Source organism: Mesocricetus auratus, unplaced genomic scaffold (assembly GCF_017639785.1).
Source record: "Mesocricetus auratus isolate SY011 unplaced genomic scaffold, BCM_Maur_2.0 Super-Scaffold_100045, whole genome shotgun sequence".
In the NCBI taxonomy this organism is placed as follows: domain Eukaryota; kingdom Metazoa; phylum Chordata; class Mammalia; order Rodentia; family Cricetidae; genus Mesocricetus; species Mesocricetus auratus.
In genome coordinates this window covers 3,589,422-3,600,224 of record NW_024429222.1, presented here as the reverse complement: position 1 = coordinate 3,600,224, position 10,803 = coordinate 3,589,422, and the positions used below count along the sequence as shown (strand labels likewise).

General features: G+C 47.6%; 1 protein-coding gene across 2 annotated transcripts in view; it reads left to right on the top strand.

Moving 5' to 3' along the window:
• The first annotated feature begins 5,406 nt into the window (after nucleotides 1–5,406).
• Brd7 (bromodomain containing 7) overlaps nucleotides 5,407–10,803 on the top strand; it is a 30,467-nt gene continuing 25,070 nt past the window's right edge. Inside the window, exons 1-3 of one of the 2 annotated variants that reach the window (XM_013119925.3) lie at nucleotides 5,407–5,596; nucleotides 5,788–5,996; nucleotides 10,400–10,529. In XM_013119925.3, coding sequence (XP_012975379.1) covers nucleotides 5,548–5,596; nucleotides 5,788–5,996; nucleotides 10,400–10,529 — 388 coding nt within the window. In that variant the 5' untranslated portion in view covers nucleotides 5,407–5,547. The remainder of the gene's footprint in view (nucleotides 5,597–5,787; nucleotides 5,997–10,399; nucleotides 10,530–10,803) is intronic. The other variant, XM_005079172.4, reaches the window with a different exon arrangement.

The following is a 10,803-nucleotide window of genomic DNA, read 5'->3' as shown; positions in this document are numbered from 1 at the left end:
AAGGCAGCGGTGAGGACAGGGGCCGTGTTGTGCAGGGTTTCCGGTTCTGCTGTACAGGAGGGCTCCATAGGGTCTCCTAGAACCAGGCCAAGGAGTTCGGTCCCAGCTACAGGACTCAGAGGCCGCAGTCTACCCTAGGATCAGGTGGCCAGGACAGCAGATGTCACCTGAAAGTGTGCCCTCTCTCCATGGAAGCAGGACAGCTGAGGCCCTCAGGCCACTGGGACTCTTCCCCAAGGGCAGGGCACAGGGTGCAGGCTGAGCTGGGTAGATTTTCTGGGAATGCCACGCCCCCCAGTGGCCACCTGCACAGTGCCTCTCCCCTTCATAGGCTCCCCTACTTCTCACGTCCTGTTCCCCCAGAAAAGACCCCAGGCAAGGAAGGAGGGAGGGGCTCACAATCACAGCATGGGGAGCCTCATCTGCTCACTCATTCATTAACAAAGATGGCCTGTTTTCCGCCCAGTTCTGCAGAAGGTACAGGTCCCTGTCCCGAAGGATGCGGAAAGCCCAATGAGCAGACAGTGTGCCAGAAGCAAGTGAGGAGAGGAGGCCTGCATGGAGGAGCTGAGATGATGGGGTGGGGGCTGCAGAGACAATGGGGCAGTTCAGGCCAGGCCCTACGAGCCCAGATGTAGATCCGTGGTTGACTGAGGCAGAAATAATGACACAGCATTGATGCCACCTGAATTACGGTTTTAAAGGATCACAGCTATTTGAAACTTAATGTTAGTAGTGACATTTTCCAAGCACTTTCTATACAGCAGGCATTGCCCTTGGTACACTGGCCTCGTTTCTTTTCATCCACGCACCCATCGTACTGCTGTGGTGAGCCTGCCACCTCGCCTTTGTTTGGGGAGGCAGGGCGGTCCAGAGCGTGGAAGTGCAGGATGGACCCAAGGTCACGAGACCGGGAAGAATGAAGCCTGGACTTGGGCAGCTCTGGCCACTCCCAGAGCTAATGTAGGGTCTCCCTGGCCCCAGACTTGTTTCTAACAGGCCATCTAAACAACTGCTACTCGGTATTTTTTTTTCCAGCATTGGGGAGGAAACCCAGGCCCTGTGCATACTAGACTAGCACTCTACCGCTGAGCTACAGCCCTGCTCTTTCGTGTTGTCACTGTCACAGCAAGGTAGTCCCAACCATACAGAGGAGGCCTGTAGTCAGTTCCATCTAGGTGGTTTTCAGGATGCACTGCGATACCTCGTCCAGACAGGAAACCCATGACGGAGCAAAGTACTGTTACCACAAAAGTCCAACTTGGTAAACCATGAGGAGTTACTTAAAGGATAGCAGTGACTCAAAGACAGTTGCATCCCCAAAGCCCACCCCAGCATAGGTGACAGCTCCCAAAGCTGGGAACCTGGATCACACTGCACAGCCTGCAGGCAGCTCAACGGCTTGGACACTGTCCTCTCCGGGTGACTCGTTCTAAACCTCTTCTAGGCATGCGAGCTGGTTTCTCTTTCTTCCTGGCAACTGGCCTGGTCTTGTAGTCTGAGAGTCTTCTCAGCTTAGCTTCTCTTCTCTGAGAGGAACTCTCAACTTTAGTTGCTTTCTCTGGCAGGGAGGTACCGAGTGAATCTGGTCAGTTGCAGGGACTTCCTGAAGCTGTTTTGAGTTGTTGACCTTGCTGTTTAAAGAGCTTCCCTGCAAAAATGGGATGTTTTACTGTTGGAGGAAATTGTTACACCATATCCTGGAGCTCCCTCAAGAAAACTGAGCACAGCCTCTGGGCTGAAGGGGAAGGCGGACAGCACAGCAGAGACTCCACAGAGTCCAAGCAGTGACTAGGAGTCTGGCCAGCTCTGATCACCCGGGGAAAGGTGACCCTCAGTTTCCCAGAGGCCAGCTAGCTGCAAAGGAGCAGCCAAGGCCAGAGGTAGAAGCTGGGACCAGGAGATTAATGAAAGCCCAGAGCCACCCTGAGCCTCTCCCAGAACTGTCCCCTTGCTCTTCTGTAAGTTAGTACTTGGAAGCCTTGAAGTGGCCATCTCCCGGTTTCCAGAAAACTTCTGTTTCAGGTAGATCAGAATCACAAGTACCATAAGGTGTCACCAAATCTGACACCCTGCCATCATAGAATTAATCCAGCGAGGAAAGCAGTCACTGTAAGCGTTTTGTCGGGATGAGTCAGGACAGGATGGAACAGGAGTGGGTCAGGTATTCTGGCACTCGGGAGTCACAGAATACTCAGTGTTACACAGCTCAGGTGGAAAGGTATTCTGGCACTCGGGAGCCAAGGATACTGAGTGTTACACAGCTCAGGTGGAAAGGTATCCTGGAGCTCGGGAGCCAAGGACCACCACAGGTTGCAGTAAGCTTGGCAGCTTACAGCCTTGCCTCAGAGAAAGGCTTCTCCGGTGTATCAGCTCCGCTCCTGCAGGACAGGGTCTTCCAGCTGGGGATGTTCGCCTAGTGTAGCAGTTTTGCTCCGCAGGAGGTTTCTCAGGCGAAGTTGCTACAGTTCAGCTCTGCTCCTGGAGAGCAGAGAGCGGAGAGCAGGGAGCCGGGAGCAGAGTGTAACAACAAACCAAGGAAGGTTTCCAGGGCAAGTGTTACAGCGCTGCTCGCTCTGCTCTGCTCTGCTCTGCTCTGCCCAGGGTTGCCTCTGCTCTGCTCTGCTCTGCCCAGGGTCGCCTCTGCTCTGTCGCTGCCGCAAAAGAAGATCTTCACCCGAAGCTCATCCAAAGGGGTTTATTGGAAGACAGCTGGACCAGCCAAGCTGAACATACACAGGGTTTATATAGGGATTCCTGGGGTTGGGGAAGTTTTTCCAGAGTAGGGATTGGTCCGATTTCAGTGCTGAGCTCAGATTGGCTAGAGCTCTGCTCCGGGATTGGTTACCTTTTTACATAGGATTAGGGTCAGATTTGGCTCTGGTTTCAGGGCCAAAGTGTGTTTCTTTCTCTGGTCCTTTTTAGCCTTTTGGCTCCAATTTTAGGGCCAGGATACATTTCTTTCACTGACTCTGATTCCAGAGACAAAGTGTGTTCCTTTGGCACTGGTTTTAGGGTCAGGGTACATTTCTTTGGTTCTGTTTGTAGGGCCAAAGTGTGTTTCTTTGGCTCTGCTCAGGGTGTGTTTCTTTGACTGGTCCCTTCTCCCTACATTCCCCCCTTTTTTGTTTAATAAAACTGGGGTTTGGAAAAGGGGCGGTGTTATCATTAGACTACTTCCTGCTGAATGGGGGCGTCGAGGTTCATGGGGCAATCTTCATCTTTGTCCAGATGTGTCCAGGTGTTGTAGCTTTCTGGTTCCTTAGCTAGGGGCTGATAACCCTGTAATAACAACTGGTTGAAAGTTTGGTTAGAAATTTTTTGAACTTGTTGTTGAAGGAATCTAGACAAAAAATTTATAAGACAGGGTGCCACTAGTAGAATTAAGAAAACAGAGAGAAGAGGAGTTAGAAAAGGTAGCATCCAGTTCCATATTGGATTATTAGTGATCCACTGGCCAGAGCTATCAAGTTGTTCTTTATATTTTTGAAGGTCTGTTTGAAGTTGTTGAATTTTATCCTTTACTATTCCTGACTGGTTAACATAAAAGCAACATTCTTCCCCGAGAAAGAGGCAAAGTCCACCTCTTTCTGCTGTTAGTAAATCTAGTCCTCTCCGATTTTGTAGTACTACAGCAGATAGGGAGTCTATCTGACCCTGAAGGGTGAGGATGGTTTGAGCTACCTGTTGGAAATCCTGGATGAATTGTGAGGAAAGCCTATGGTACATCGTTAGGGAAATAGTTAATCCTGCTGTTCCTGTGGCCACACCTGCAGTTATGCCCAGAGCTGCCAGGAGGGGTATGATCTGAATTGCTCGCTTGTCATGTCGTCCTGCTATAAACTTAGTGATGGGAATTGGTAGGGGCTCTTCACCAGGTATCACTCCTAATTTAGGGAAGAGGAACACCAGGGTACATATCCCAGACCAACTGGCAGGCAGGCAGTGGTATACCTGTGTGCCACAGAGAATCGACGCATTGTGAATGTTTGGACATAGGGGCTGTGTGGTAGTATTAAGCGTTATGGTATTGTTGCAGTCTTTAGAATCTAGAATGCCCACAAGGTGTGTTCCTGCTGAGCTAAAGCTGTCTGAGATACCGAAGAGAGAGATGTGGGAGAGATAAGGGGTGGTAGTAATGTTTGGCTCAGAGCAGTTTAGAAGTGGCAAAGTGGGGAAATCTGTTAAGACAATGGGTGAGGCCACAAAGGGTGGTTGTGAGTTTGACCCAGGAGGGACACACAACCAGCATTCTTCAAAGCGGTTAGGCAAGACATTATTTAATAGCTGGTATGTAGAGATTAAGGTTTGAAATAAGAGATGGTATGACAGGTGTAGGAAGGAGCTGCCATCCGTATACCATGTATAGGTGGCCTGGGGTAGAGCTCCCTCATGTATATGTGTAAGATGAGGTAGTAACTCTTCTAGGGTCTCAATGCAAGAGTGAGATGGGGAGTATTTTGAGACTGGTTTGGGGAGAAGATTTGAAATATTAAGAGGTGGGCATGGCTGAAAGGTAAGTGTTGCATCCTCTACTAATGCTACCTGAAGGGAGAGAACTCTGGAGGGGGGGTAACGTTTGGAGACCCTTGTATGTTAGAAGATGGGACAGGTGGTGAGGAGAGAGGACAGTAATAGGAGACCCAAAGGTTAACTTCTTTGATTCTTGTATAAGGAGTTCAGCTGCAGCCAGAGCCCGCAGACAAGGTACCCAACCTTGGATAGTGTGGTCTAATTTTTTTGATAAGTATGCGACTGGTGTAAAGGAAGGTCCCAGTTGGTGACCCAGGACCCCGAGGGCATATCCCTCTTTCTCAGTAACATAGAGAGAGAAGGGACGCGTTAAGTCTGGAAGGTGTAAGGCTGGAGCCTGTAGGAGGGCCTGTTGAAGCTGACGAAATGGCTTGGTAACAGGTGCAAGGAGAGGCTCATGTGATGGACCACGGTACATTAGAGGTGTCAAAGGACAACTTTCAGTAGTCGATTCTCCTTCCACCATGTGGGTCCTGGAGATCAAATGAAGATCGTCGGGCTTGGCCAAATCACTGCTCTTGATTTCCAGATCCGTTACAGATGAGGTTCAATAATATTGTTAAAGAGAAGAAACAAAAGCAAAGGAAAGTTAAAAAGGAGTCAGGAATGGGGGGAAGAAAGGAGAGAAAACAGGGATGGGGAAAAAAAGTCAGGGAGACTGGCTCCGCCTCCGAGCCCGCCTTCAGACGCGGCCCCGCAGGCTGCAGTGCCGCCTCCCGCCGCCAGGAGCCGCCCCTCGAGGCATCCTGCACCCCGCGCTGCCGCGGCCCCTCTCTCCCGCCTGGTGCGCCGGCCTCTCCCGCCCTCCCGCCGCCGCTCTCGCGCTTCGGCCGCGTCTCGCGCGTGGTCTTCTCGTGAGGGGCCTCGCGCCGCTGGGCGCGCGCCGTCCCCCTGCCTCGCGGCGCGGGGTCTCGCGGGCCCCGCTCCCGCCCTCCGCTCGCCTGGCCCGGACCGGAAGCGGCGCCGCACGGCCTGGGCCTGGCGCGGGGGGCGGGCTCTGGGGCCCGGTCGGACATGGGCAAGAAGCACAAGAAGCACAAGTCGGACCGGCACTTCTACGAGGGTGAGGAGCGACCGGCCTGCCTGCGGAGCCGCGCCGCCCCTGCCCGCAAGGCCCCGACCCGCGGAGACGCCCCGGCGGGGCGGCGTTCGACCCGGGCCTGCCGGCCCCGGCCGGTGTTCGTGGGACGCTGGGAGGTGGGGCGCCCGCCCTCTGTCTGCCCCCCGTCAGCCCGCGCCCTGCTGTTGTTTCAGAGTACGTGGAGAAGCCCCTAAAGCTGGTCCTCAAAGTGGGTGGCAGCGAAGTCACTGAGCTCTCCACGGGCAGCTCCGGGCACGACTCTAGCCTCTTCGAAGACAGAAGCGACCATGACAAACACAAGGACAGAAAACGGAAAAAGAGGAAGAAAGGGGAGAAGCAGGCTCCGGGGGAAGAGAAGGGGAGGAAGCGGAGAAGAGTCAAGGTAAAGGTGGCTTCGTTGCTTATGGCCCCGTCACCTGCTCCCAGCCTCCTTGTCCTCGGTCCAGTGGGACCCCAGGGCGCCTGGGGAGGCGTGAGGCAGACTAGACGCCCGAACCACCCGGGAGTTCAGCAAGTCTTGTCTTAATAATACTCTTGAGCACTTGTGTTGTCCCCACACGGCATGTAAGCAGCTGAGCCCTGGTTTTCAGGAGCTGCTCCAAAGGGTGCTTTTATAGTTGTCTTGGAAGGGTAAGAAGTCATTCCCCGGAAAGCCTTGGAGGTTTGGCAGACCTAGCCGTTCTTCACAAGTGAATGGGATCTACGGGTGCTGAGATGCTGTTCTGAAATGAGTATTTTAATGGCAAAGGGAGCTGCGAAGAGACGGCACGTGCCATAATCCCAGCACTCAGGAGACTGAGGCCAGCCTGTTGCTGCTAAATGGCAACTGTCTCAAACAAAAAAGTCTTGAGTGTGTTGAAGAGAATGTGATTAAAAGCCTGAGATAACTATAAACAAATAGTAAAAACAAATAACCATTTCACTTAATAGAAAATAGTTAGTAGCTGGTGTCTTGATTTACGTGGTAGGATGAATAGTAAGTTTCTTCACAGAGGTGAGCCCGTCCATCTCCGGAATTGTCCTAGAACTCTACACAAAAGTTTAACTGCCTCTAAGTGGCTTGCCTTAAAAGTGATGCTTCCATGGTTTGGTTCCTGAAATCTTTTGCTGTATACAGTCAAAATGCCCTACTCCCTGTCAGTAAACACATTGATGAGTGACCAAACCTTAGAGATTGTCTATTTAAGATGTTTTAAATTGTCCAGGAAAAAAAATATCCACGATGTATTTCTTTCTAACTGGGTTTTTAGGTAGGCTATGGCAGTAGTCACAGTCTCTGGTCAGGCTGTCTGACATTTTGTTTTCCTAAACTACCAAAACCACAGAAGCATGAGCCTTTTTGTTTTTTAGCTGAGAGCTTTGGAAGTGAACATGTTTGTAAATTGTCTTACCTGTGAGCTCAACAAGTCTTTCACTATTCTTGGGCACTTGAGCATCAGGTAAGCAGCTGGCCTGGAACTCAATATAGTGTGATGATTCAGTTTTCATCTCCCTATTGCTGGGATTGTGGATGTGTACCACCACCCCTGGTTTAGAAACCTAAGAAGTATGTATAGGTAGATTTTGGTAAGCTTTCCACGTTTAGGAATGTTTGCCCTTGGGTAGAATTCTCATACAGTTTGAGTTTGAATCAATATGGAAATTTAAATTGAAAAGTATTTTCTAAGTATTTTAAAATTTAGTGCATGTGTGGTATGTGGTGTATGCAGGACCTTGTGGAGCCCAGAAGAGGATGTTATACCCCTAAGAGTTAGAGTTCTCGGCAGCTGTAGGATGTAGGAACCAAACTTGGATCCTCTGAAAGAACAAGTGCTCTTAATTGTTTTTTGGTTTTTTTGTTTTGTTTTGTTTTGTTTTTGGTTTGGTTTTTCAAGAGAGGGTTTCTCTGTATTGCTTTGGAGCATGTCCTGGAACTCTGCTCTGTAGACCAGGCTGGCCTCGACCTCACAGAGATCCGCCTGCCTCTGCCTCCCCAGTGCTGGGATTAAAGGTGTGCACCACCAATGCCTGGCTGTTTTTTTGGGGGGGGTTTGCTCTTAATTGTTGAGCCTTCTTCCTCTCTTCTCTCAGAATTTTAAAAGCATTTTAAAATTAAACATATTTCAGATATTTTCTCAATCCCGTTCAGAAGTCAGTCTGTTTCATTATAATTCTTAGTTTGTGACCAGTACTTGCTTTCTTGGAATTTCTGGGATTGTCCCCTTTGTTGTCATTGTTCTAATGTTTCACAGTAGATACTTGTATCTTCAATTCTGAAGCATTTGCTCAAAGTATCTTTGATCACTTTCTTTCCTCCATTTTTCACTTCTGTGGTACCTCTGCTATGTAGATTTTGGACTCCTAGATTGAAACTCTAGTTATTTTTTTTCTCTTAGTTTCTTGTGTTCTTTAAGGGAGACTCAACTTTACCTTCTGAGCCTGAGACTGTATGTAAAGTTTTCAGGTTACATGGGTATTGCTGGTATAGGCATCACACTGGTATAGGGTCACAGATACAAAGCTTTCTGTATCCTCAGGCTCTACTTTGTACGTCAGTAATGCTGGGGGCCCTGACTAGCCACCTGTATTTTAACAAGGCATTCATATGATTCTGATGCAGGTTTCAGCTGAAGAACTGTAATGGGAAGCCAGGTGTGGTAGCCTACCAGAGGGGGTGGGGCAGACTAAGTTTGAGGCTAGCCTGGTCTGCATAGTGAATTCCAAGACTACACAGAGAAACTGTCTTGAAAAAACAAAACGAACCATAAGTCAATAGTAATCTTTTATGTATTTCTCTGTATATCATGTTGTGACGTTTCTCTAGATTATATACAGAGAAAGGAATAGCTGAGAATGGGGGGAAAGCTTCTGCAAGCTTTGTAAGGTAATTGTAATTGCTGTCCTTACTGCATCTACTCAACTATCTAGAACAGTGGTTCTCAACCTGTGGGTCACCACCCCTTTCACAGGTCGCCTAAGACCATTAGAAAACACAGGTGCTTGCATTCTGACTCATAATAGTAAACTTCCGTTATGAAATAGCACAAAAACAATGATTGTAGGTCACCCCCCCATAAGGATCTGTATTAAAGGGTCACCCCATTAGGAAGGTTGAGAATCACTGATTGGAAGGTATTTCTTATTTCTCTGCATTTTTATTAAACTTGTTCAGACATTTAAATTTCGCCCATCAGAGACTCTCTTCTAAGTTATTTTGTAATGTGAGGGGTGTTTTGTCTGTGCATATCTGGTGTGCTACTGCATGCCTGGTGCCCATTAGAGGTAGAAGATGGCATTGGAGCTCCTGGGTCTGGAGTTGTGAGCCATCCTGTGAATCAAAACCAGGCCCTCTGGAACAGCAGCCAGTCCTGTTAGCTCTAGCCCTGACTTGTTGCTTTTCAGTTTATAATTCCTGAAGCTTAGGGAGCCCAAGTTAGTTTCACATCCCTTCTGTGAATTACCTATGGTGCCCTTTTTATTTGGGTCTTACTCTTTTTACATGGTTTTGTCAATGTTTTGTATCTATTCTTGCTCTCCCTTTTGTGATTATTTATGTTTCAAGTAATTCATCCCAGTTTATTGGTAGATATTTTAGCTTGGTTTATTGGCTTATTGAGGCACCACAATTTGTAAATTAAATTTCAAATTTGGCATGGAGAGACAGGTGTTAAGAGCACTTGCTCTTCTAAGGGACCTGAGTTCTGCACCTAGGACTCATATCAGGTGGCTCACAACCACCTGTAACTCCAGTTCCAGGATATCCTTCTCTGGCCTGTGTGGTTTACATGTATACACCCAGACATACATGTGTACATAAAATAAATCTTTAAGTCAAATTTATCAAATTCGTTCTTTAAGAATCAGTCTTTCTGTGTTTCACTTATGAAGAAATGTCTCTACTCTTGGGAGTTTGTTGTGCAGGTGGTTTCCTGGGTTTATATTCCATTCTGTTGTGCTTGTCTGTCCGTTTGTGGGCACTGTCTTTACAGTCACACTATACCAATGCTGAGTGCCACTAAGGCTTACTGTCTTTTGTAGTTTTCGCTTCCTTGCTTGCTTGGACCTAACCAAGCCCTCTCAGCTGCTAGACAAGTGCTTTACCAGGATCCACATCCTCAGCTCCTCATTGTCTCTCTGTGACTTTTTAAAAACTGTTCTGCTTTACTCATTCACTTTTTTTTTTTAATTTATTTATTATGAATACAACACCCTGCCTCCATGTACACATCAGAAGAGGGCACTAGATCTCATTACAGATGGTTGTGAGCCACCATGTGGTTGCTGGGAATTGAACTCATGATCTCTGGAAGAGCAGTCAGTGCTCTTAACCTCTGAGCCATCTCTCCAGCCCTACTCATTCACTTTTTGAGAAAAAGTTTTTAACTGGTTTGCAGGTTTCATGAAAAATTCTGTTTTACAGTACTGAGTGGCATTACATTAAATTTGGCTTTGAACAGAACTGACTTACTTCATTAACATGCAATATGCTTATTCAAGTCTTCTGCTATTTATTGGCTCACTAATGTTTCATAATTTCCCATAGAAATCTTAGGTTTGCTCTTATGTATATTATTTCGTGTATGTGACTAGTATTATTTTTCTTATCAGTTATTTCTGGCATAGAGAAATGGACTTCTTTTCCTCAATGAACATGTTCTCTTTGTCCAGGAGATGGCAGCAAAATACATTGATTTCTTAATTTAGAATTCTTTTCGGTAGTACCTTTTTTCCTTGAACTAAAATGATATGTATTTAAAGACATTGATTATGAAACATTTCTAAACTGTTTCCCTTTGTTCTATTTAGGAGGATAAAAAGAAGCGGGATCGAGACCGTGTGGAGAATGAGGCAGAAAAAGAGTTTCAGTGTCATGTCCCTGTGAGATTAGACTTACCTCCCGAGAAGCCTCTCACAAGCTCTCTAGCCAGACAAGAAGGTTGGAGTTACTCTGAGCTGTCTATCCTGAATGAAGAGGCCGAAGTTGTGGGGAGGGAAAGGGACTGGACATTAGCTTCTGAGTTGTACCTTAAAGACTTGTAGTGTGTTTATTGTAAGTTCTCTTATTTCTCTTGCTGCATGAAAGCTCTGAGTTAGCTTTAGTATGGACTTGGTATCCTCAGCCTTCAACACTTTTGTGATAAATTGAATTCCTGTGTGAGATGTTTAATAAAACATAGATGAGTCATATAGGTAGAAAACGGAGGTGCTAG